Source organism: Pelophylax lessonae, assembly GCF_965119305.1.
Source record: "Pelophylax lessonae genome assembly, chromosome: 4".
NCBI lineage: Eukaryota > Metazoa > Chordata > Amphibia > Anura > Ranidae > Pelophylax > Pelophylax lessonae.
The window spans coordinates 272,335,194-272,362,797 of NC_138771.1; the positions used below are offsets into that span (position 1 = coordinate 272,335,194).

The 27,604-nt window shown below is 44.3% G+C and overlaps 1 protein-coding gene across 1 annotated transcript in view; it reads right to left on the reverse strand.

Annotated features, from left to right (window-relative positions):
* AMDHD1 (amidohydrolase domain containing 1) overlaps positions 1-9,583 on the reverse strand; it is a 29,214-nt gene extending 19,631 nt beyond the window's left edge. The window contains exons 1-2 of the mRNA XM_082254459.1: positions 9,247-9,583; positions 1,949-2,055 (exon numbers count right to left, since the gene is read on the reverse strand). Coding sequence (XP_082110585.1) covers positions 1,949-2,055; positions 9,247-9,383 — 244 coding nt within the window. The 5' untranslated portion in view covers positions 9,384-9,583. The remainder of the gene's footprint in view (positions 1-1,948; positions 2,056-9,246) is intronic.
* Positions 9,584-27,604: the final 18,021 nt, after the last annotated feature.

The window sequence follows — 27,604 nt, forward strand, 5'->3', positions numbered from 1 at the left end:
CCACTCCCTATACAACCTGATTGTACAATCTCCTTTAGAAGCACCATTAGTAGTACAAGGCCTGTCTGATTTAATACAAATTGAATAGATTGTTCAGATGTGTCCTCCTCTTCCATAGTTCTGGTAAATCTAAAGGAAATTGTATCAAGGTTGTACACTCAGATTGCATAATGTATGGCAATCTTTACATAAGTACATAGGAGGGAGTGGGCGAAGACACTGGAGGCCCCACTCACACCCAGAGTAGTCGGAATGCATGTTTTTTTTTCCAGTGACACATATAGGGCGGCCCGTGGATTTCAATGGGCTGCGCTACACATGGCAAAGTAGCTCATGGGATATTCCACATTTTTTATTGCGTTTTTCACCTTTTTTTTCATGTGGCAAAATATGTGTTTTCTTCTGTGTTTGGTGTGCCGGTAACACTGAAAGTTCTAGGTATGTTTATGTAATTAAAGTACCTAGCCTAGGTGTATAAATGTGGTCATACACTGTACAATCTGATTGTACAATCTCCTTTATATTTACCAAAGCTATATAATAGGATGGGGTCAGCAAAATTTTCCAATTAAGGGCCAGATTCAATGTATGTGAATGGATGGGGAGCTGCATTCACCTGCTAATAATGAAGCTAACATTACACAGCCCCTGCACCTCTGGCCCCCCTTTACATTACAGAGCCCCCTGCACCTCTGGCCCCCCTTTACATTACAGAGCCCCCTGCACCTCTGGCTCCCCCTTTACATTACACAGCCCCCCTGCTCCGCTGGCCCCCCTTTACATTACTCAGCCCCCTGCACCTCTGGCTCCCCCTTTACATTACACATCCCTCTGCACCACTGCCCCCCCTTTAATTTACACAGCCCCCTGCACCTCTGGCGCCCCTTTACTTTACACAGCCCCTGCACCTCTGGCGCCCCTTTACTTTACACAGCCCCTGCACCTCTGGCGCCCCTTTACTTTACACAGCCCCCTGCACCTCTGGCGCCCCTTTACTTTACACAGCCCCCCTACATAATACACAGCCAGCCCTGCAAATTACACAGCCCCCCTACACACACTCCCCCCTCCCCCGCAGCTACTTAAGCCACTTTGTTATGTTTACACAAACGTCCCTGTTTACTAATGACAAGTGTCCAAGTGCCTTTGCTTATTAATAAAATGCCGCTATATACCCGATTTCCGAGCGCCGCTCACGTGACCGGCCAGCTCTCCCCTCCCTGCTGATGTCAGTGGGGGGACTCTCAGCCCCTCCCACTATAGCTGTCAGATTGGGAAAGGGGAGAGTCGGCTGGTCTTGTGAGCGTCAAGCAGTGCTCGGAAATCGGGTATTTATCGGCATGTTATTAATAAAGCACAGGCACTGGGACATTTAGCGGTGGCGGGCTGGGTGTGGCCAGCGGGCAGTAGGTTGCCAACCTTGTAATAAGAGGACACACCATGTATCCAATCAGGCAGGCCCTGGTGCTACATTAGGTGTTTCCTGTGGGCTGCATGCAGCCCAAGGTAGTTTAGCATGCAACCTGAGCCCGTCTAAAGGGGCGCTGCGGAAGCCAGGCAAATGCATGCGAGGAGAAATGCTGGAGATGCTGTGAAAACATAGTTGATGGGTGAAGGGTGTCTGCTAATGAGGTCAACTAGTAAATTCCTTCCTGTGTCTTGCTGGTTTCTCGGTCTCAAATCTATACCAGGAAGTCCCTGAAGCTTTCTAAGAAATATGGCAGGGGCTAAGATAAGGCCTTGTTCTCAAAATCAAAGAAAGCTTGTATTTTTCTGCAACCAAGGTACATTAATGGTATATTGGTACATAGGGGAGCTGGATTTTAGAAAAAAATAAAAATAAAAAAGGGAACCTTTAATACCACTTTTAGTAAGGAGTGGTGCAGTTTCTACTTTTTTTTTTAAATTTTTTTTTTTTTGGGCCATGATGGAGCATATAACCACTTACCTGGCAGAACACATTTTCCAGAACAGTCAATGACAGTTTCAAACTCTGCTTGAGAAAATTGATTACGTATCGTCTGTGTGGGTCCTACCGCCTTTATGAATCCGTCACTGCAAATCACATTGACAAAGTGTTACACAAGGAGTTTTGTACTGGTATGCAAATGTGAATGTATATGCATATGGAAGATTTTTTTTTTACCATGAATATTATAAAAACCCATAAAAATTATAAAATGAACTTCATTGGGCATATATGGACAGAGACTGTTGTGTAGAAGAGAAGTAATAATATACAATTTCAGACAAATTTCCTTGGAGATCTTAGTTTTCTTCATACAATTCTGCCCTCCCCTGGTTAACAGTAGTACTGCAGTAATATAAAAAACCCTTAGAACTCGTTTTCACACTAGTTAGTGGTGGTCTCTGAAAAGTGATACACGTTCAGATTGCTCTTCAGAGAGCATTTGACAGGTGGTGAGGAGACATTGTATCGCCTTCTCCCTGCCTGCTTTAACCCCCTGATCCCCGCACTAGCGTACCACAACCACATGCATTGCACATGGTTGCAGAGTGCCCCATTCACTTGAATAGGTCACATTTGTGGGTGTTTCGCCCGCCAAAAGTGATAGTGGCTATAATTCCTTCACATAGCAAAGCTTTATGACCTCAACATGTGTTCACACCCCACTGCTGCTTCTGCAGGTAAAGATGGTAGCAGTAGGTGAGCGGTAAAATTGCAGATCCACTACGGCACTTTAAAGCCCCCCAGTCACTAGTGTGAATGAGACCTTAGCCAATCTGAATAAGCATGTTTACCTACCAACCTAATAGTATGGTGTGGGTATTTTTGCATAGGTACATTGATCTAGCTTGAACCAATAACTATGAATGTGCCATACCTGGCCGATTCCAGTGGAAGCTGGAAATCCCTATGGTAGGCACTACAGTAACTGCTGCTGGCTTCCAGATCTTGTGCTTAAAGCGGAGTTCAACACAAAAGTGGAACCTCCACTTATCGGATTCCCCCCCCCCCCTGCTGCCACATTTGGCACCTTTCGGCGGGGGGGTGAGTAGGTACCTGTTTTTGACAGGTACCCTATCCCCACTTCCGTCGGCCCTCTCCGTGGCAAGGTACATTACCAGTTTAGTCCCCCTCCTCCCTCCCCTGCGGCCGGGCCAGTAAGAAAACGCTTTGCGCATACTCAGTAGGGAACCAGCTGTAAAGCCGCAAGGCTTCACTGCCAGGTTCCTTTACCGGCACTGGCGGTGGCAGTCAGGGCCGGTACAAGGGGGGGGCGGGAGGGACGGGTGCCCTGGGCGGAGTATGGGAGGGGCGCTGGGTTGCCAGTAAGAAGACTCACACAATGGCTTTCACTCCTTTGAATGCTGCAACTGCCAGTCCAAAAACGGGGCTAAAGATGCGCCCTCACCCACTGGCTGCCTCCTCTGTACAGGGGGGACTCACATGTCTTTACAGAAGGGAGAAGGGAGCTTTCTCCCGGGCTTTAGTTCCTCAGTGTGGCCAGATCGGGGCTGTAACAGGCAGAGCTTCTCTGCAGGGGGGCGGAGCAAGAAGAGGACACTACACTGCAGCCCCGATCATTACTCCCGCCCACTCGCCCAGCACTGAAGACATCAGAGCTCAGCAAATGGCAGAATGAAGATGTGACAGCCAGGATGGATGGATGTCTTCTGCACCTGTGAGTCCCGATCTATTCTGCCTTCCAAACTGTACCTGGCTGTGCTGTAAACTTGTCCTGTACTTTGCCAAATGTGAAAGTGAAAGTAAAATGGATTCATATAGTGGGAATATACTGAGATGTTTCAGTATTCCACAAAGTGTAAAATAACTCCATTCCATTATGTGACTGACACTTGTAGCTGCAGGCAGCAAAGATGGATATAGTGGTGATAGAGCACAGTGAGAATTGGTGGCCATTGTAAGTTTCTTTTCTCTGTGCTCTTCATGCACATGGCAGTGACAGTTCTCCTGATCTCCCTCCTGAGTGTCCTGCTTCATTTATCCCCTGATGTCCCTCCTGTGTGTCCTGCTTCATTCATCCCCTGCCTCTACATTACAGCTCAGTGCAAGCACAGGAAATGTGCAGAATTGCTCTGATAGCCTCAGGATCTCAGCAGAGATAGAGGAGTTGTCCTGAAGCACAGAGCTCTTCATGTACAGACTGGGGCAGTGCTGGGGAGAAATCTTGGGAGTTTAGCTGTAGAAAAACATTTCAGCAAGCTGCAAATGCCATAGAGTCCTTGTTGGGAATCAGAGCTCCCTGTGTGACCTCCTCATTCTCTTTCCCAGATTCACTTCAAACAGGTGAGCAGAAAGCAGAGGTGTGCTGAAGTGCGGAGTGGTGGCTCCGGTTTTCCATAGGCTAGTGATGTATGTTGTGAATTGGTCTAGAAACTAGAAGGAATGTAGTAACAGATCAAACTGTCAGGATTACTAAACTCCTAGCAAACCAAATTCAAAGTATATTTTGTCTCAATTGTGATCCTGGTATCGGTGTCAACTAGCCAGCAACAGGAGAGGACAGGAAAACTACTGACCCGATCCTACAGCATCGATCCCTCATCAGCCAGACTGACAAAGGACATTCCACAGTTTGTCAGCATGGTGGCAATGTCAGGTGATGATGTTCTCTGCTCTCACTAGCAAACCTGTCACCAGCAACAGGGTCACTAGTGTAAAGAAGACATTAAAGTGGCATTAAACCCACTAGTAAACATTATATTGCAGGTTACCAATTCTTAGTTGTGAAGGCTGAATTTGTTTTCCTTTTTTAGGCTTTCTTTCTTCCGTTTGTTTTTATCTGGTGATCCAGCCAGCAAGTCTGTTTTTCAAAAGAACAAGCTCACTTGCAGTTACAGAGATGTGACAAACCATTTACCACTGGCAGGGGTGCTTACAAAGGTCAGCATATATTTAAGTAAAACCTTTTTACTAAAAGAAAAACAAAATGTTACAGTAAATGATTATAAAGTGGGAGCTGGAGTTTGGCTTCAATTTGTTAGTGTATCTAAATCTGCGAGTTCATCTAACACTCCCCTCCCCCCAGACTGACAGCACTGCTGTCTGCTGTGCTGCCTGTGCTTCTTCATCCAGAGTGGGAGCGCTCTAATAAAGCAGGTGTGCTACTGGCCAGAGCACCAGACGAAAAACAGTGGAAAAAAAGCCCAAGAAAAGAAACCGAATGCAGCCACCACATTTAATGATTGGTAAGCTGCAATATATTACATATTTGGTTTTCAGGTAATTATTTCTTTAAGTGAACCACTCCCCAGTTCGTGCACCCTAAAGTATTGTAGATATTCGGAACAAACAGTAAAAAAACTTTAAAGTGAACCCTCCCCACCCTAAAAACCTTTGGACCTTCTGAATGCCCCCCTTCCACAATCATAAAAGTCTGAACTCTGCGTCATTTGCTACTGAGCCCTTGCACTGTTCCTGCCCTTACACCTCTTGCCACACCCAATAGTCAGCACAGTGAAAGCCGCATCCAATTTTTGCCACACACTGCACTTTCCTCTAGAAGCAGGTCCCAATTTATTATTTTAAAAATAACCCCGTTCCTGACTCCTGCACTCACACTTTTTTTTTTGCTTCCAACCCTTGAACTTTGTAATTTATCCAATCCTGAATTCTGCACTATATGTGGCTAACACTATAGGTAAGATGATGATTAGTCATGCGTGGCCGGGGGGGGGGCGCAATTTGAAATGTTTGCCCTGGGCGCTGGATGACCTTGTACCGGCACTGGTGGCAGTACCCGACAGCCGATGGAAACATTGGCTGCGGTGCAGACATGGCTGGATTCCAGGACAGGTAAGTGTCCTAATATTAAAAGTCAGCAGCTACAGTATGTGTAGCTGATGACTTTTAATTTTTGGAGGCAGGGGGCGGAACTCCATTTTATTGTCAGTCCTGCTGCTTAACCTCCCTGGCGGTATGATTCTTTCTGATTTTAGGTGCTGAAAGCAGTACCATTATTTTGCATGTAATTCTCAAGAATGAGCAGCCCAAACCAACTATTTACATATATTTTTTTTACTGTGCATTCTTCTTTATAACATCTCTGGTATGATAAAGTTGAAACACAAAATCATAAATTATAATATAATAAATAACTATAAATAAGTTAATGTGTGTATGTATGTATGTATATATATATATACACCTATACACACACACACATATATATATATTTTACAGTAAAGGAGCACTGGGGGGGGCAAACTAATGTGAATTTATTTTATTTTGTAATGTATCAGTGTGTTTTACTATTTGAATTTGCCGCTGGTTCCACCCCCCTGCGAGCGTCACGTCGCAGGAGACGGAAGCCGGGGCACAGAGCATCGGGAGGAAGATCCGGCCGCCGCACATCGCTGGATCCCGGGGACAAGGTGAGTGCCCTCTCTTATAGGATCCAGCGATCTTCCTAGCGGTACCCCGAATGTGGCTCGGGGTTACCGCTTTTGGCACTGAAATTTAACCCCGAGCCACACTCGGGAATACCGCTAGGGAGGTTAATAAACACAGGAGGTTGCTTGCTCGGCATGGCGCCATTCAGAGAACACCTTGGATTTTCTCAATGAATGCAAAGCATTCTCTGATAGGATGAGGTGGAGAAGGTGATGTCACCGCCTCTCCACCTCATCCAGCCTCAATCACTGTAGTAGCCTACTACAATGATTTCCAGCTATGGCAGACATGTAGTTACAGTAGGTACGGAAAGTATAAGACTTAAACCCAATTGAGCATCTCTGGAGAGACCTAAAAATGGCTGTCCACCAACGTTTACCATCCAACCTGACAGAACTGGAGAGGATCTGCAAGGAGGAATGGCAGAGGATCCCGAAATCCAGGTGTGAAAGACTTGTTGCATCTTTCCCAAAAAGACTCCTGGCTGTATTAGATCAAAAGGGGGCTTCTACTAAATACTGAGCAAAGGGTCTGAATACTTAGGACCATGTGATATTTCAGTTTTTCTTTTTTAATAAATCTGCAACAATGTCAACAATTCTGTGTTTTTCTGTCAGTATGGGGTGCTATGTGTACATTCATGAGGAAGAAGAATGAACTTAAATGATTTTAGCAAATGGCTGCAATATAACAAAGAGTGAAAAATTTAAGGGGGTCTGAATACTTTCCGTACCCACTGTACATTGGTCCATACCTGGAATTTAATTAAAAAAATAAATAAATAAAAAAAAAAATACAGGCATAATATATTACACCAATTTCTTAAATTTTTCTGTTGACTGTTGGATGGATCTCTTAACAGACTATGCTTGATGTCTGGATTTGGAGTTTACGATGGCAAGACTAGATACTGAACCTGTGGTTGGAAATTTTACTTTTGTTGAAAGCTTTACCAGAAATAGCTTTTAGGCTACTAAAGAATTCCAATGTACCAACTACAGTTCAAGTAACTTAATGCATCCTGAGACCAGAGCATATTACCGCACCATATTACAAAGTGTAAATATGAAAGAAGTAGAGATCTATAATATAGAAACTTTTGTTGTTGGCTGTCTAGAATTAAAGAACGGACTGGTTGTTCGAACACAGAACGATAAAGGGTTCTTTCCACCCAGCGGGCTCCGTTTTGCTCAGCGGGGAATTGATCCGCTGATCCCCACTGAGCAGGCGGATGACAGCTCCATCTCCGATCTCTGTGCTGTCAAATCCCCGTTCTCCTCTATGGAAGATCAGATGATAATGGACCGCCTGTGCGTTTTCATCCGATCCGATTCTCCAGACAGGTGGAAAATGGGTTTCCATCTTTCTGGATTTCAAGGACAGGATCAGAACGGATAGCAGCGGTTGTCAGCGGACATGTTGTCACCGCTGACATCTGCTGCTCTAAAGGGATAGATGGAGCATCCAATCAGGTCTGCCTGAAAAACGGACAGGCCGACCTGATCGGAAAGCCCATGTGAAGCTAAGCTAAGTGTTTGATAAATACAGCACAGTTGGAGTTTCACTAAGCAGTTTGTCCCTTTATTAATAAAAAATTCCAGCTTGATTACAAAATGTTTACCTTTTGTATGACCTGCCCCTCACTTTTAGATTATGAGCTTCCAGAAACAGAGTCTTCCTTAACAAGGGTTCACAATTATGCGATGCCAGACATCGCATGTTATTCACACCACATGTGATGTCTGTGCAATGCAAATGCAGTCATACAGTTTGTATGGCTGATGGCTGAAATCACATCGCATTCAGACGGAAATGTTTCAGGACCCTTTTTTGGGTCACACTGGAATTGGATGTGTGCTCAGACCCATGCGATCCGATTCCTGTCTGATTTCACAGTTCGCACTACATTCTGCGAACCAATTTGGGGGTGTCATTAACTTTATATTGACACCTGCAGCGGTTCATAGAGAGCAGTGTGAACTTCCTGTGAGTCAGATGCAATGCAGGAACCCGCACAGGAATAGCTGTGGTTCCTGCATGATAGAAGTATGAACTAGAGATGGGCTCAGGCGTGTTCGAGTTTGCACGTGCCCGATCCCGCCAGGAAGCCAACACTGCACTCCGCTAATCACAGGCAGTGACACATTTCCCGATCTGTGCAGCTGCGGACCAGGAAATGTCTCACTGCCTGTGATTAGCGGAGTGCAGTGTCGGCCTCCTGGTGGGATGTGCAAACTTGAACAGGCCTGAGCCCACCTCTAGTGTGATCCCAGCCTAAAGCAGGCCACACAAGGGTCGGTTTTTCTGTTCAGCCAACGAGAAAAACTGACCTGATTTCCCCATCTACACATTCAGTGTGGATGCCGGAATCCCCCCCGGTGTCAAAGTATTCGGACAGTGGGACTACTCCACAGTCAGAATACACTGATCAGTCCTGCAGGAACTTGCCTGCAGGCGCTGATTGAATGGAAAATATCCAGCAGCACCATTCGTGAGAAGTCAATCGATAGATCATGAACAGGAATGGCCATAGATGGATTGCATTTTGATCCATGTAAGGCCAGCTTAACCCCCTTGAATTGATTTCTATTGCAGCTCTACTGTCTACTTTTATCATTTAAAGCACTGTATAAATCCTGTATAATAAAATAATGACTATACTATAGACAGATACATACAAAAAATATTTTTCACTACAACCAAATGTCTCTAAATGCACATAAACATCTATGCATGACAGAAACGTTATATTTAACATGTGCTTGTGCGTTAGAATATTCTATAATTTAGAATATTCTATAATTTATATAGTCCTTTATGTCGGATAACGTCTACTTTCAGAAAGGTAAAAAAACACACGCACTTACCTGCCAATCACTAGGCTGGCTTTCTCCAGTACCGCCAAATGCTGCATTCCTTCCTGGAGCAGGAATTGTTCTTCATTCCTGCAGACAAGGACCATTTGCTCTGCATTTTCCAACAAAAGCCTAAATTTGCAAGACATTTTATTTACTGCAAGCTTGCAACGTGCTTCCCTCTAGAACACCAATCTGTTAAACTCACACTGACCACAGCAGAGAATGTGCATTGCACAAAGGCTACAGAGATCACAGAGACAAACAAGGGACAGGTGGGATTTGTAACCTCCCTCCTGTTAATATTCTTACAACTAAAACCTGTCAAAAATATCTGTTCAAGGCTCGCTGCTCTCTACTTTTAGTGCTTACGTTGTTTTTGGCAAAGGCCTATGTTTTATATTGCAGGTATCTGAGTAGGTGATGTGTAACCCTATGTAAATATTTGCCTTACTTTTCACAGCACTTTGAAATAGTAAGCATGGTGCGCTCTCTGCTGCAAAATAAATTGTTTCTCAATTCAAAGTGGTATGACTGTCTGCAAAGCAGGAGGCAAAATGAAGGCCTCATGCACACTGAACATTATCAAAACGTCAGTAGAAAGCTGTAGCTGTAGAAGGCGTTTTTCAGCTTTTTGGTAGTAGCGTTTTTTTTTTAGCAAAACTATACTTCCACAAAAGCTTATGGCTTTAAAAACGTTTGTTTTTTGTCGTTTTTTAGTTTTTATCAGCGTTAGAGCGTTTTTACAACTTAAAAAACGCCTCTTAAAACCCACTAGTTCTGGGGGTTTTTTCTACAGCCAAAAAATGCCCCCGTATTTATGGACAGATAGGATAACATGCCGGGGAGTTTACTGGCTGCAGAAAAAAGTGTTTAACGCCAAACACAGCAGCTGTAAAAATGTCCTGTGTGCATGAGGCCTATATCTTACAATGGGGAAACCTGTTCTGGAGATACTTGTCAAAGGTGAGATTTCTCCGGAATTGAAGCTGGCTATACAGCAGCACAAGAGGGACGTTTTACTAAAGGTTAGTAATGTCCCTTGTGCTTATTTTTGATTTTTTTTTTCTAAGTAAACTTTTGCCAGAGCAGTTTTTGCATTTTTTTTTTTTTACGTACATGTTTAAAAAATTTTTTTAGGCCTAAAGATTATGTGAAATTCCCAAACATTATAACATTTCTGAAAGCAGACACCCTAGACAATAAAACATTTTGTAGATTATTGGGATTTTTTTTTGCCAAAAATATGTGGCAGAATACAAATTGGCCTAAAATGATGAAAAAATTAGATTTTTTTTTTATTGGGAATGTTATGTGCTGGTTCACATTTGTGCGATGCGGGAACGCTGCGAATATACAGCATGTTCCTGCATCGCATCCGCACCTCTGGCAGTTCACACTGCCATATGTGATACGCAGGGGGTGTCAATTAAAAGTTAATGACACCCCCAGTTGAGATCGCATATCGAAGTGCAATCTGCAAGTTTGCACAGAATCGGATCGCACTGGTGTGAACCACCATGCGATCCGATTCTTCTGCGGATTAAAAAAAGGTTCATGTGCGTGTTTAGTGCGATTGCAGTGCGAATTCAGCCATACAAACTGTATGGCTGAAATTTGCACCGCACATGAGATTGCATGTAATTTAGGAGCAGTGCGCTCTGAATTACACGCGATCTCTGTGATCGCACTAATGTGAACCGGCACTTAATAGCAGAAAGTAAAAAATTACAAAACGAGGAAAAGCCTCCTAAAAACAACTTCTTTATTAAAATGTCCCATTCTAAACAATCCAGCAGTACTCACAAACAAACAAACGCTCAGCGCAGCACTAAGGACCTGATAACTAAGACATAAATCGTGCACCACGGTCCACACCAGTGCACTTGCTGCTCTGTGAGTGGCTCCTCACAGCCCTTGCCAATGCATTTCGCCTTTATCAGGAGATGAGTAGAAATATGTAAGCCGAAGAGTAGCTGCATTTACTCAAATGCAGCTATTGTTTTGGTATTCTGACAGCTGCCATAGTGTATGGCAACCCTCAAGCTGGATACACACTTTACAATTTTCTGTAGTTTTTTTCCTTTAGATTTACCAAAACCATATAATATGAGGTCAAATCCAAACACTTTCAATTTGTATGCAATCAGGCCCTTGCACTACATAGTTGAAGGTAAATCTAAAGCAAATCGAACAACAAAAGTTGTATAGTGTGTATCCAGCCTTATGGGCCATACACACTATAAGATTTTCTGAAGACTTTTTCTTTTAGATTTACCAAAACCATATAACATGAGGTCAAACCTAAACACTTTCAATTTGTATGCAATCTGCCAGGCCGTTGCACTACATAGAAAAGGTAAATCTGAAGGAAAAGTCTTCAGAAAATCTTATTGTGTGTATGGCCCTTTAGGTTTAAAACTGAAGTTGTACTTTGATCATTTGGGCAAACATCCCCTAGGTTATAAATAGGGGGAGTATTGCAATTTGAATGTTCACTAAATGTCAATGGACCCAAGAAAATCAAGAAGGAGAATATAATTGGATTTACTACAGTATAAAAGTTCCACGAGTATGTCTTTTGTTTACTGGTACTGCAATCTGCAGTAGTGTATTAACAGGCTAATTCCATAAACATTGCAAGCGTTGATATGCAAAGTGCAGTAACTCACAACATCCAATCACAAATAGTCTCTCTTTTTTTTTTTTATTATTATTTTTTTCTATTGGAGTAGAGAAGGATTTCAATTAGGGATGAGCTCAGGTGTGTTCAAATCCTGGCTCAAACCCATCTAAGTGATCCCACAAGGAAGCGGTCACTGTACTGGGCCAATCATAGGTGCCGCAAGGCATTCTGTATTCAGTAGGGTCCGCCCAATTATTGGCAAAGCCAATATATTGAGGGCCGATATGCACTTTCCCTGATATATCGGAATCGCCCCTGGAGGTTACCGTTATTGCCGATATTTCAGGAAAGTGCTTTTACCGGAGCGATGCATGTAGCTTGAGGCATCACCCTGGTACCGGCGTCCATAGCCAAAGGGGCGGATATCTTGTAATGACAACCGATGCGGCTGAGTGTCCCCCCCCCCCGCTGCCTTCCGCGGTTTGCCCGGGTCTCCCAACCAGCCTGCACACCCCCCGAAGACCCGATCAAAGCCGCATTCGGCTCTTTTTGGGTCTCCATGCAAAAACCCGGAAGTGATGTCATGTCATTTTACTTCTGTGTACTGGCGCCAGATTAAAAAAAATGACAGCATTGAAAACAGCCAAACCCGGCGTTTGGATGCTTTTAAGTGCAGAGGAGGGGTTTGGGGTCTTTTAGACCGCATTCACACTATTCTGACTTTGACCGCGACTTGTCAGCCTGACAAGTCGCGGTCCGTCACCCTCCCATTGTGCTGTACAGGAGCCGTTCTAATAGGAGCGACACAAGTCGCTCCGAATTAGAAAAAGGGTCCTGTACTACTTCGGGGCGACCTGCATAGACATTCATTTTATGAAGTCCGTGCAAGTCGCGCCGAAGTCGCGCTGCACGCGACTTTACAGGTCGTCCCCTAAGTCGGAGCGACGTAGTGTGAACCGAGCCTCAGAACCCCAGTGCCCTCCACAAGAGTACCTGTCAAGAAAAAAAAAATTTTAAATGTAAGAAAATATCGATGCATATCAGCCGATACCATCGTGCATTGGCCAAAATATCGGTATCGGCAACGAAAAACCGATATCGGTTGATCACTAGTATTCAGACCACTTGTATGCATGTGACTGCAGGGAAGAAAAGCCTCAGTTGCTTATGATTGGCTCAGCACAGTGACAGCTTCCTGGTGGGATCTCTTAGGTGGGTTCAGACTAAAAGTTGAACATGCCTGAGCTCATCCCTAATCGGAAAATACATCTGCTATCTGCGGCTTTTTTATAAAGTAAAGGAAGGCTAGAAATCCTGTAAGATTTTTATTCGTCTCCAGATAGCAGAAAAACCTGAAAGGGGTCTAATCAATCTCTACTCCCCACCCCAACAGGTTTGGTTTTCTTTCAGAACATGGTACTGCTCTTCGGTCTGTCTTCGTGAACAAGCCAGTAAAAGCAACCACTCAGTTGATGATTATCTAGCTGATGGTTACATACAGAGTGTCACATGACCAGGAAAAGGTAAGGAGTCATGAACAGCCCCTGACTCCTCATATGCATACTTGGTGACATGGCTATGTGATCGTATGACACACACCTTTATTGTAAGGGTGTAGCCTGTTCAGTGAGTGCGAAATAGGTGAAATACTGCAGGACGACTTTGTGATAAAAGATGATTTCCAGAGTGGAGATGAAGGTAAGTGTTTTGTATTGTAGCTCACACTGAGGAGGGAGGGGCCATCTTTAAAGTACAAATCCACTTAAAGTAAAGTTGTCCTTTAAAAATTCACAGGATGGAAGTGATCTACACATAGGAGACTTGTTGTCCTGTCCAACCTCGTAGCAGGGCTTACTATGTAGGTAGGAACATGGGACGAAGTACTACACATGTAAACAGAAAAATTCACTGCGCTTGGGTTTTGGACAGCAACTAGCATAAATTGTAGGTGACAGTCATCAATACATTTAAAACAGATGCAATGCTCATTAAAAGTCCATTTAGATAAAGTCCACAAATCCTAGGGAGCACCCAGAGTGTATAACAGAAGCAAATCTGTAGGCAGTGCTGTATCCTGGCCTAGGCCAACAAGGCCCAGGCCTAGGGCGGCACTTTGCAGGGGGGCAGCAAAAAAATATTTCATTATTTGTATAATGACTATAAACTTCCTATTTATTATAAAAATAAGTGAAATAATCCTATAATTACAATTAGTGGCAGCAAACACAAGTCCAAATATCTTAAAAGAGTAATCTTACTAAACCCGTGACATAAGGCTTTACTAATGGGCACTTATAAGGCTGCACTGGTGGCCACTGATGAGGCCACACTGATATGCTGCACTGACGGCAGTAAAGAGGCGGCACTGATGAGGCTGAACGTATGGGAACTGATGAAGCTATGCTGATGGGCACTGATAGACTGTGGTTGTGGTCTGTGGTTTACAGATGATAAGGTGGGTCCTAAACAGGAAGGGGTGTGGCCTTTACAGAAAGGGGTGGGTAATATTTAAATTAGGGGTGCATAAGTTTAGTCAGGCCTAGGGCAGCACAAAACCTAAATACACCACTGTCTGTAGGTGACATGACAGTCCTCCACCAACACCACAGCACACCGGCTATTACCCTAAGAAGTGGACCACTAAATTCTAGATGGTCTGATAGTGCTCCAACACTCATCAGGCTTGCTCCTGTTTACCATAGATTACATAAGGCTCAAATCCTGTTGTTCCCTCTAAGGCCCCTTTCACACAGGCTTTCTGATCCAGTCCACCTGTCAGTTTTTCCGGCAGGTGCTCCATGTAGCCCTATGGAGCAGCGGATGTCAGCGGAGACATCTCTGCTGACACCCGCTGCTCTCCGATCTGACCCTGTCCGTGAAATTCAATCTATTTTCCATCCATCTGGAGGATCAGATCGGAAAAGATTGGATGAAAATGGACAGGCGGTCTGTTATCATCCAATCTCCCATAGAGGAGGGCGGGTCTGACAGCTCTGTCTCTGCACACAGAGCAGAGACGGAGCTGTCATCTGCCTGCTCAACAGAGATTGATGAGTGGATACCCGCTGAGCAAAATGGAGTCCGTCGGGCTCTCTACCTGTGTGAAAGGGGCCTAAGGCCCTCTCACAAGCCCGGCTCCACAGCCTCCCTCAGGGACAGACAGGGCTGAAGGAGGCCGCAAATCACCCACAGATTTGTTTGTGTTACACACTCTGGATGCTCCCTAGGATTTGTGGACTATATCTAAATTGCCTTTTAACTGCTTGCCGACCGCCGCAAGTAGATTTACTGCGGCGGTCAGCCCCTGCCAGGCAGAGTGACGTTAATTAACGTCACTAGCCTGGGAGGGTCTGGGGAGCGAGCGCGCGCCCGCGGAGGCGCGCTCCCGCTCCCGCGCGGTCACGCACCCCCCCGCGCGTGTGACCAGCGGACCCGATGTCCGCCGGCCACTCGGCGATCGTCGGGGGAAGAGGGAGAATGTCAGGCAGCTTGTGTAAACAAGCTGCCTGTCATTCTCCTCGCTGTAAAGACACTGATTACACGGATCTAGTATGTAGATCCGTTGATCAGTGTCCTTACAGCTAGAGCCACAGCCAATCACAGTAAGAATCACGCCCCTAGGGACACACACAGCCCCTCCCTCCCAAATAAAGTTAACCCCTTCACTGCCAGTGTATTTTTACAGTAACAGTGCATATGTATAGCACTGATTACTGTAGAAATGTCACTGGTAACCCCAAAAGTGTCAAAAATGTCAGTCAAGGGTCCGATCTGTCCGCCGCAATGTCGCAGTACCGCAAAAAAAATCGCAGATCGCCGCCATTACGCGTTAAAAAAAAAACAACAAAAATGACAAAAATCTTTCCCTTTGTTAGTAAACGCGATAACTTTTGCGCAAACCAATCAAAATACGCTTTTTGCGATTTTTTTTACCAAACATAGGTAGCATAAAACAAATTGGCCGAAAATGTTAAAAAATTTTGATTTTTACATTTTTTTTTTGGGGAATTTCATATAAAAAAAATGTGAAAAATATTGCTATTTTTGCAAAATTGTCGCTCTTTTTTTGTTTATAGCGCGTGATCAAAAAATCGCACAGGTGATCAAATACCACCAAAAGAAAGCTCTGTTTGTGGGAAAAAAAGGACGTCAAATTCGTTTAGGTACAGCGTCGCACGACCGCGCAATTGTCCGTTAAAGTCACGCAGTGCCAAATCGCAAAATACCCCCTGGTCTTTTAGCAGGAAAATCCTCCGGGGCTTAAGTGGTTAATGAGCATTGCATCTCTGTTTTAAAAGTACTACATGTACTTTGTCCCCTGGAAGACATAATACTTAAAAATGCAGTGAGGTTTTCTTTAATCATGCACTAATCTATCCAAAACAAGATAAAAAATAATAAAAATCTGGCTATGGATATGCTTTAATAATATAACGCAAAGAGTTGTTATTGGAGTCTTGCAGAGAATCTGAGCCAGAGGCTGCATTCACATGTCAGCGTTTGGATCGCGGGCAGAATCGCCGCGATTACGCCCGCGATCCGGAGATTATTGCAAATCGCGGGACGCCTGTGCGTTGCCCGTGATTTGCAATAGCACCCCAAGTGCTGAGCGATGTTGCCGCGATTTCCACCTGCTGAATCGCGGTAACATCGCGCAAAAAAAATCGCAGGACGCTTTACGCCCAAAAAAGTACAAGAGCTTCTTTGGAGCGTATTGCGTCCCGCAATTTTTTTTTTAGTCTCCGGATCGCGGGCGGAATCGCGGCGATTCTGCCCGCGATCCAAACGCTGACATGTGAATGCAGCCTAAAGGCTTAAGTTGGATACACACTATCCAACTTTTGTGGTTAGATTTCCTTCAGATTTACCTTTTCTATGTAGTGCAAGGGCCTGCCTGATTGCATACAAATTGAAAGTGTTTAGGTTTGACCTCATATTATATGGTTTTGGTAAATCTAAAGGTAAAAGTCTTCAGAAAATCTTATAGTGTGTATGGCCCTTTAGTCTTATTTTCTATCATTGCAGCTATTATAGTGACGGAAAGGAGAGGATTCAGAGCAGAAGAAACTTCAGGTGCAGCAAATGGGTAAGTGGATTGGGATAAAATGGAGGGTCAATGGAAAAACTATATGAAGAGAGCATGCTTAGGTTGTAGAAGGATGGGAAGCTAGAGGTAAAATTGCAGACTGGAGAGAAATATAATGCCTCGTACACACGTACCGATCGTCGGCCGACTGATCGGCCATCTTTTGTCCGGGCTGTCCTGTCCGCTGAAAAGTGCAAAAGACTGCACACGAATTTTGTCGGCCAACAGCAGCCGACTGCAGAAGTGATGTCATGTGATGGTTAACTTTCCTTGTCTTTTTTCTTTTCTGAGCATGCCCAGTCTTGCAAATCTGCTGTCTGTCGGCCGAATTCTGTACTGACTGGCGAACAATCGGCCATTCTGGTGTTGTCCAACAAAAATTTTAATGCCTGCATGACAGATTCTTTTCGGCCGAAAGTGCGCTGTCGGCTGTCGGAAGCATCATACTAACAAGCCTACAATCGGCCGATCAGTCGTCGGTCGAATCTTTTCGGCCGACAATCTGCACGTGTGTACGGGGCATAAGACTGCTCTTCTTAACAAAAAAAGTTGGATAGAGAGGTGTTGAAATTAACTGCTTACATAAACTACTTCTGGATCGGCCATTTTTTGCAATCCGGCACTGCATTACTTTAACGGACAATTGCACTGTACCAAAATAAAATTGATATTCTTTTTTTCCCCCACAAATAGAGCTTTCTTTTGGTGGTATTTGATCACCTGTGCGATTTTTTATTTTTTGCGCTATAAACAAAAAAAAAGAGCTACAATTCTATAAAAAAAAAAAAAAAAAACAATATTTTTCAATTTCTACTATATAACATTCCCAATAAAAAATGTTTTAAATAACATTTTTTCATCATTGTAGGCCAATTTGTATTCTGTTACATATTTTTGGTAAAAAAAAAATCCCAATAAGCGTATTTTGATTTGATTTGATTGATTGGTTTGCGCAAAAGTTATCGCGTCTACAAACTAGGGGATAGATATATGTCCTTTTTTTTTACTAGTAATGGCCGCGTTCAGCAATTTTTAGCGGGATTGAGACATTAAGGAAGACAGATCGGACCCCTAACTGTCATTTTTTACACTTTTGGGGGGGGGACCAGTGACATTTACTACAGTAATCAGTGCTAAAAATATACACTATCACTGTAATAATGACACGGGATTAACCCAGGGGAAATCAAAGGGTTAAATGTGAAACCTAGGGGTGTTTTCTAACTGTGGGGGGGGGGGGGGTGGGCTTGTGAAATCAACACAGGGACCTGTGTTCCTAAATAGGAGGAACACAGGAGCTCTGTGTTGATAGCTGACAGAACAACAGTCTGCTGTGTTTACCACAGCAGTCTGCTGTCCTCTCTTCATGGGGAGCGATCGCAGGTGCCCGGCGGCAATCGTGGCCGCCAGCCCCATGGATCGGCTTCCTTGCTGTAGAGGTACGGCGATTCGCGGGAACCTGCCGCCGTATAACTGTGACGGCTGGTCGGCAAGTGGTTAAAGAATTAAAGAATATAGAGTTCATGCTGTGAATGCTTGAGGTAAAATCGAAAAAAAAAAAATTCCTTTTGATAAAAAAGGATAACTTGGCTTTTAACAGCCCCATTATTTGACTTAAACACCCATTCTCCTTCAGTAAACGTATTATGATATGAGGCTCAATTCATAAAAGTTTAGCACAATAAAAACCTTTATTTTGCTGCAAGTCATAGTGGTGGTAAGCCCCCACTGTGTAATGTAGAGATTATTGCACTTCATGCAGTGTAAAGCTGGCCATAAAACCTGACAAATTTTCTATCCAGCTATGGCCATTCCCGCTTGACAGAAGTCAATCTAATATTTGACTTGTGTCGAACAGGACTGTTGGAAAACTTTTGTCGATCCACCGGCTGCAGCCATCTGACTATTAGCACTGATCAGTGTAGTCTGACAGTCCCTCACTCAGAATACAATGGCACCGCAGGGAGGTTTCCTCCATCCACCTCGTTTGCATGGATGGATTAATCTGTTCATTTTTTATTTCCATCAACCCGCTGGTTGATTAATCATCCATACCAGATTCTTATCCAGGTGTAGCACAGTTCCCAGCCGTTTTGCTGGATATGGGTCCCCCCTGGGTTACCGCTAGCAACAACAGCACATTTAAGCATGTTTCTCCAAGTGTGAGCACTGAGACAATGACCAGTCCAGTATCTTTGGGTTTTTATATTTATTTGGTAACTTGGATAGGAGAAGGGATGAGTGGGATACTCCTTTGGCTCAGCTATGCACAAATTGCTAGGGACAATTGGAAAAATGCCGATTGGCGTAGACTTGACGCTGGTTGGATGCCAGTCAACGCCGACCTGTTAACGTTGAACTGACTTCTGACTGCTTTCCTGAGTGAAGAAGTCCTCTTTAAGCTCCCTAAGCACTCCTTGCTGAGGTAGCTGCCTGTATACACTGCTGCACTGCTGAACACTTCAGGGCCCGCACCGGCGCCCCGTTCACTCTCTTATCTTCAGGGCTTAGACACTGGCACCCCCTTTTCTAAGCCTTCTCTACTGGTTAGCTGGCTCCCGGATTCCTTTGACCTTCTGGAGTGGTCCCCTCTCCTAGGCAGACCCCTGGGCAGTTTCAAGTACTCGCAACACTGTTTTTCCCGGAAACTTCTGCCCAGCAGCTCCACTCGGTCCACAGCACTCTGGATCCTTCTCTGCAGCCCAGCTCAACCTTTGTCCTCTAGGCCTACTGCCAAGGACACCTTCTCTAGCTCTGATAGGAGGAGAGATAGCCGTCAGCCTCCTCCTGGGACTCTGCTTCCCACCAAAGACGGCCTGTCACATGCTCCCCTTAGACTTATAACTCATCCCAGGGTACATTGCGGCAAACTCCGCCCACTGAGACAGCTATAAGCCCTGGTGTGCTATTGGCTAGGTTTCCTTCACTGTCCAATAAGAGCCCTCATTGGAAACAGTGGGGAGACTCCCCAAACTCAACAGATCACACCTGGAAAAATGTGACAGCCCAACTAAATGATCAGGCCCCCCTGATAAGCAGACAGGGCTACATATATGCTTTTTCCTAGCACCAACCTAGGAGGTTGCTACATCCACCCCCCATTAAAAATGAGCCATCTCCCCATTGGCTCTGAGGCAGCCGTCTCCTAAAAATCTGCCAAAAATCAGGAGTATCCCACAAACCTGGAAAAGGGGGAAGAAGGAAAGAAACGAATGTACAAATAAATTAGGTACAAAAATGTATAGACATCTCTGTACTGTACACATATATATGGATCTGTTAAGTGCATGAAAGGATGCATCCCCCACCAAAAAAACTCTGTTTGGTGGGGATTAAGCAAATTTTACATATCCTGTTTACATATGTAACTATGTAACTGACTATCTACCTCTACTGTGAGCCCACCTGTAGAGAAAAAAAAAAGAAAGTTAGTCACAGGTCACATACATCCATTACAGGACCAACTACCTGGACAGTTGAGTGAGAAGACCCTCCTTACAAGGGTGACCTTCTCAATCCATTCCCTGACTCCTCTGCTATTAGTATTCAGTGCTTGACACGCCGGGTCCAATCTCCCCCTCCTCCTTGGGGAATTTGTGCCCTACCACTGGCTACCTAGGCAGAGTCCTTGAAGAAGACCACTACAGCATCTTCCTGCTGTCATTCACGACACTCCTCCTTTTGGAAACAGAGCAAACCACTGGAGCCTGAGTGGCCTGCAGTCCTGCTGAGTCAGGGAAAAATAAGGGGTCTTTCAGAGCACCCCCCACCAGACTTCCTGGATGTATTGTCCATCACTGCGACGGACATCCGTTTCTTTCCATCTAGCAGAAAATTCTGAAGTCTCTTCAAACAAATATTTGTAATCCAAGAGATACTGGCCCATTGGTCCAAGGGATCTGTTAGTGTGAAATTCCTTTTTAAGACCCTGGTCCGGTGCCCCAAGGGGTCTGCAGAACAGAAGTAACAACTTTAACTGGAATATTTGAATGTGAAATTCAGCATTATATTTTTTTCTTTGTGATGGCTAGCCAGCCTTACTTGTATTGTCTTTGTATGAAGAAATGTACTTCCTTAGATGTAGTACTCTGGGTCGGGGACCCTGACAAGGGCTCCCTGGCTGTCCCGCACTCGGATGAATCAAGCCTGGCCCGATCCGTCCGGACGACGAACTTCCACCCGGTCAATATAGATAGACCGTCCATATAACCATAGGGTTTTTACAACTTCAAACTTTTCTTTGAGGTCAGTCCTGGGTGAGTCCCAAAAGGGCTTGGGAACTAAGAGAAAATCCCAAATGGCTTCATCACACCAGAAGTCCCTTTTTGCTTCAATATTCCACATGACCTCCCTGGGAGCATAAGGATAATCATATCCTTAGTGAGCCATACATGTGACTTACATTGCCACATTCAGTGCTGTGTTACAAATATCATTCAATTTCAACACGTACATAGAGATACAGTGCAGGTGCTAGAAATAAACATAGTTCCCTGTCCCTTTAGCTTTAACAAACCCAAAAACAATGCCAAGGGACTTTATACTAAAAAAAAAAACATAACCCATATAACAATCAGGTCTAGGGCTACAAAACAGGGAGCACTGACCGGGGACGGGAGCCAGAGAGGTTCCTCCGGCTCCGAATCCTGAACTTAAATAAGATAAAAGGGAAATTGAAGCCTCATATTCATCAACGGTTTGTGACCACTAAGGCACAGACAAAAGGGAAGAGGGCAACAGACTCCCACAGACTGATCAAAAGTTGAGCATAACCACAGATATGTACAGTTATACTTGCAAGTGAAGCAATCACCCTATGGAGTCCAGCCAATCAGCTGCATCCGATAGGGGGGTGAAAAATTTGACAGAACCTTGATGCACAACTCGTCACTTACTGGGGTACAGCATACTGTATGAGTACCCCCACTCTCTGAGGCGGACATCAACAAAAGAGCACCTGCGACGTTGAATCTCTGGAGAGATATAGGAAACAGTTGCAGAGTAGTATTTTCATACTTGAGCTGTGGAGTCTTTCTGGCTGCAGGGAGGATTAGATCCTAGTCCCTGTAGTTAAGGAATTATACCAGAAATGGAGGTGCGCCTGACGATCAAGGCCCAGTTTCTAAATACTGGGATGGATGGTTGCCAGCTGCACAATGCAAACCCACTCACCTGATGACTGATGCACAAAACAGCAGCAGTCTGTGTGCTGATGCTCCCTGTCCCTTCCCTCGGCTCTGAGCCATGCTTCTGCCCGGAGAAGATGGAACCTGGAGGCATTAGAGGGAGGTGGGTGGAGCCAATTCTAGGCACGGAGGAGGAATTGAAATCCTCCTCCGCTCTGAATGCTGGGGTCTTGCTCTCTCCTGGTTGTCACATGACAATGGTGTTGTCACTGATTGCTAGACACCAGGCGGCAGGCGATACTTGCAACCAGTGTAGGAGAGGCCCAGCCAGCGAAGATCAGCCCGGATTGGGACTGCCTGCCGTCTGGCCTGGACACACGTCACGACTCTGGGTTATCAATTCTGAACCAGAACCATGACACCCGGGCTTTTTGGGGGCCCACTCAGGGATTAAAGACCAGGCCAGCCTCCCTCCCTTCCTGATGCCACTGGTGATTGTGTCCTTGTGATACTGGGGAGTCTGATCTATCAACAGGATATTGTGATTCAGGCTGCTCTGCCATTCTCAAATCCACTCGGTTGCGGAGATGAAGAGTTCCTTCAACATCCACAAGAGCTTTGGTGCAACCTTTTGCAGACAAGTACCCATTCTCCAACGACCTGTTCGATCTCCAGGTAATGGTTATACAGATTTGTTCTCCAATTCCTGCAAATCTCTGGCCGATGTGCCATATCTTGCCTTTGATACTTGTCGCTTAAGCCTTAACTTTTCTTTGAAACCTTGTATGACAGAGGGTTCAAGAAGCCTATTTGCTACTGGTAAAAAGGTCTCCTTGACATCAGTCTTTATGCTGGACTACTCCATGCCTTCTATCGGAGTGTTTCTTCAATGTAAAATGGCCTTCCGTGGGTCTTAACCATCACTTTGTGCTTTCTTGCATACATTTTTAACAATCTTTACAGCTGATTCAGCTTTGCCATTAGCCTATGGATGACTTGGTGAGGAAATAACATGCTCATGTTCCCATTCAGTGGCAAATTTTCTGAATTGTAGGCTCGCAAACTGAGAGCCATTATCAGAGATCACTGTATCTGATTGGCCATGACGTGCAAACTGAGCCTTGCACCTCTTAATTGTAGCTTCAGTGGATAAGTCAGGAAGAAGGTCTATTTCCCAGAAGTCTGAATAATGATAAAATAGCAGGTATTATTTGCCTGCCTAGTTGAATAAGTCCATACTGATAATCTGCCATGGACCTGTAGGTATCTCATGTGACATCAAGGTTTCTTTTTGTTGTAACTGGGCATATTCATTGCAGATGGGACAATTACTCACAAAGTCTTTGATTTCACCATGCATGTTGGGACAGTAAAGAGTATCAGGAGCTTGTCTGTAGCATGCTTCACCTCCAATATACAAGAAAAAAACACATTAATAGTCCCTGCGCAGATCCTGGAGATCAGTTCTCAAGCTGGGGAACCTTGTAATATGGCCAGTGGTAAAACACACAAAATGAAGCGTGGCAGCTCTCCTAACCCTCCATGGGATGTGAGGCAGAAAAACTAATCAGGAAACAAAAAGACAGAGCGTACACCGCCCTAGTGTAACACCATTTATTAAAAGTAGTTGAAGCCATAAAAGCAGGTACTCACAAACAAATATGATGTCATTCATGGAAATTTGTCCCCCGATCTAATGTATACAGAGCGCTCTCCTCCTCGCCTCGGTGGCTCAGCTGTATGTCCCGCACTGATCGGATCGTAACATCCGGCTAAGCCTACCGCCTCAGGATGATTCAGTGTGGTGCGCCTGCGCACGGTCCAGCCGCCGCACACTCTGCAAGAGCCGGATGCAGTAGCCGCTCAGGGAAACTGACGACGCGGCTACGCAGAGGAGAGATCCCTGATCGGGACCCAAGAAATTACACTAATGGGGTTGCTAAGGACAATGCATTTCGGAGGCGTGGCCTCCTTCTTCAGGTCTCAACCCCCCCAAAAAGACTGCCCTCATATATCTATATATAACAATATAGCGGCTCCTCCCCTCAAGGTTTCTTAAAGGGACATGGCCATAAATAGCCCATATTCAGGGGCAATCATATCAAAACATTCATACATATCCATTGATTGTACAAATTGATAAAAAGTTATAAAAATATGAATAAAATCATTATACAATAAAACTTTAACAATATAAACTTCATAACACTGTGGAAAATACAAAAAAAAAACACCAAAAAACACAAAAAAACACCCACTGACCCAAATCTACCGTACATGTGCGCATATGTATCTCAACACGCCCATGTATATTGTATATTATATTGTATAATGATTTTATTCATATTTTTATCAATTTGTACAATCAATGGATATGTATCAATGTTTTGATATGATTGCCCCTGAATATGGGCTATTTATGGCCATGTCCCGTTAAGAAACCTTGAGGGGAGGAGCCGCTATATTGTTATATATATATATATATATATATATATATATATATATATGAGGGCAGTCTTTTTGGGGGGGTTGAGGCCTGAAGAAGGAGGCCACCCCTCTGAAACGCGTTGTCCTTAGCAACCCCATTAGTGTAATTTCTTGGGTCCCGAACAGGAATCCTCTGCGTAGCTTTGTTTATCCTGCTTCGTAGCGTTCATATGTTTGTCAGCAAGTTCTGCAGTATGACATATCAATTGCTGTTTGTAGGTCAAAATCATGTTTTCTCAATAGGTGACAGTGAGTGCTTTCATTGGTGATACCAAGAACTATTTTATCACAAATAAGTTCATCTCACAGAGCCATACTCGCAGCTATCTTAGCCGTGTGACAAACCTGTCTTGATTCACAGTCTTCTTGTTTACAGCAGCCAAATATATATCTTTCATATATGACAATTTTAAAAGGCCTGAACAAAGCTTCTAATGCATCCAGAATAGCTTTAGTGTCGCTCTTTTGCTCCTCTGTGAGGTTCTGATTATGCAGATTAAACATGAAGGCATCACCCTCCTCAGTGTGGCTGCTTGTACTGCTGCAGGCTTCTCATTTAACCCTGTGGCTAGGGAGTAGTCCTCAAACTTAGCCTCAAACTTGTCCCAGTTACTGCTATATCCATTCACCCTCATCGCCTCAGGCAGTGGAATGTTGTTAGCCATGATGCTGTTTTTCTTGCTTCAAATGCTCAGCTTCCAGGACAGGACTGCAATTGCTAGGAGGCACAATCAGTTCTAAGAACTCTCACATCAAGGCTAGTAGGCTCTCAGCAGCAAAAGTGTAGAAACAGCGAAGGTTCAGATACTTCTGACACCATGTTTGATGTGATGTAAGTAAAGACAGCACAAGCCATTACTGCACAGAAGCCATGTTCATTGAATATTACTTAGCAGGAACAGGAAACACAACATAGGAAGAAAGTACAACAGAGATGCATCATTGAGATGCATAAAACAAACATAACATCCATAACAGAGATGTGGTAATGACGGCAAAGAGAGTATAGAATTACATCTTTGGACAGGAGTTAAACAATAGGGACCGCCCCATAGGGATGTATGGGGGGACCGTTCAGATCTGCCAAAAAAACGGACAGGCGGATCTGAACGGTCCGCCTGTGTGAAAGAGCCCTTAGCCTGAAAATATTCAGTGTGTTCTAGACTGATGTTTTAGTGCAGTCTTTCACAACCATAGTTCTGTGGAACCCTAGGATTCCTCCAGAGATTGCATTGGGTTCTTTGAGCAAGGAGCAATTCCTGCATTTCAGATAGGTTACCAACTTTCCAGCTATCTGTAAGAGAAGAGAGACTAGAAAGTTATGCCCCGTACACACGTGCAGATTATCTGAAGACTTTTGTCTTCAGATTTACCTTTTCTATGTAGTGCAAGGGCCTGCCGGATTGCATACAAATTGAAAGTGTTTAGGTTTGACCTCATATTATATGGTTTTGGTAAGTCTGCAGACAAAAGTCTTCAGATAATCTGCACGTGTGTACGGGGCATTATTTTAAAGGTTCATCTGTGTTAAAATGTGCTCCTAATGTAATTCTTTCTGCACTGCAACAGATTCCATCATCATTTCAGAGAAACCAAATGTCTGCTGGAACAATGTGGCTGGGCTACAAGAAGCAAAGGAAGCTTTGAAAGAGGCTGTGATATTACCCATAAATTCCTTAGGTCAGTACTTCCAAAATAACTCATGGGATTCTTTGGTGCAAAGCTATCATTATTATTGTATGCTTGGCACTTCTTTAGACATTTCATTTTGCAGGTACAGTGCTCAGCATTAATTAGTACACCCCAACAGATATGTAGGAAAACCTTTACTTTCCTTTATATTGTTTACCACATAGAGGGAGTAAGAATTGCCTTCATCCCTAACTACTTGCGACAAGTTGAAACCCTCTCTCTTTTTTGGGACTATAATGGCAATTACATAATTAATTAATTGATTTTGAAAACCGAAAAGGTGTATTCTTAAGCCTCGGTTCACATTTATGCGATGCGGGAAGGCTGCGAATCCGCAGCCTGTTCCCGCATCGCACACGCATCCCCGGCAGTTCACACTGCCATATGCGATACGCTGGGGGTGTCAATGTAATGTTAACGACACCCCCAGTTTGATCGCATATCGCAGTGCGATCGTGCAGTTCGCACAGGATCGGATCGCACAAGTGTGAACCGCTGTGTGATCCGATCCTCATGCGGCTGCCAAAAATGTGCAAATGCACTACAGGGGACTCCTCCTATATCCACTTGATGGTGGACACTGATTGAGTACAGGTGTGTGTGGGGGGGTGGGGAGGGTTGCTCAACCTCGATAGTCTAAGCAGACCGAATACATAATAAACATAATATATCCACCATCAAGTGGATATAGGAGGAGTCCCCTGTAGTGCATTTGCACATCCTTCCCAGCAAGGAGTATTATCTCCAAGGGTTAGAAAGGCTGGATTCATCTCTTTTTCATGGATAGTGTAGGACCCACTGATAATGGGGTACTTTGACGCAGTAGTGGGCTTGAGCACGATATGGCCATATGGTGGGACCAAACCCCCATTTTTATTTATGGATTGTCTTCAGATTTGGTAGTTATTTCTTTTGCATTTGCGCGCTATTCTTTTTTAATACACATGTCTTTTGGTTCATAGCTGCAGCAGCTTTAGAAATACATGGGTATGCTCCCCCAAATTTTTTGCCTGTTTATTATGTATTCGGTCTGACCAGACTATCGAGGTTGAGCAACCCTCCACACCCCCCCACACACACCTGTACTCAATCAGTGTCCACCATCAAGTGGATATAGGAGGAGTCCCCTGTAGTGCATTTGCACATCCTTCCCAGCAAGGAGTATTATCTCCAAGGGTTATAAAGGCTGGATTCATCTCTTTTTCATGGATAGTGTAGGACCCACTGACAATGGGGTACTTTGACGCAGTAGTGGGCTTGAGCACGATATGGCCATATGGTGGGACCAAACCCCCATTTTTATTTATGGATTGTCTTCAGATTTGGTAGTTATTTCTTTTGCATTTGCGCGCT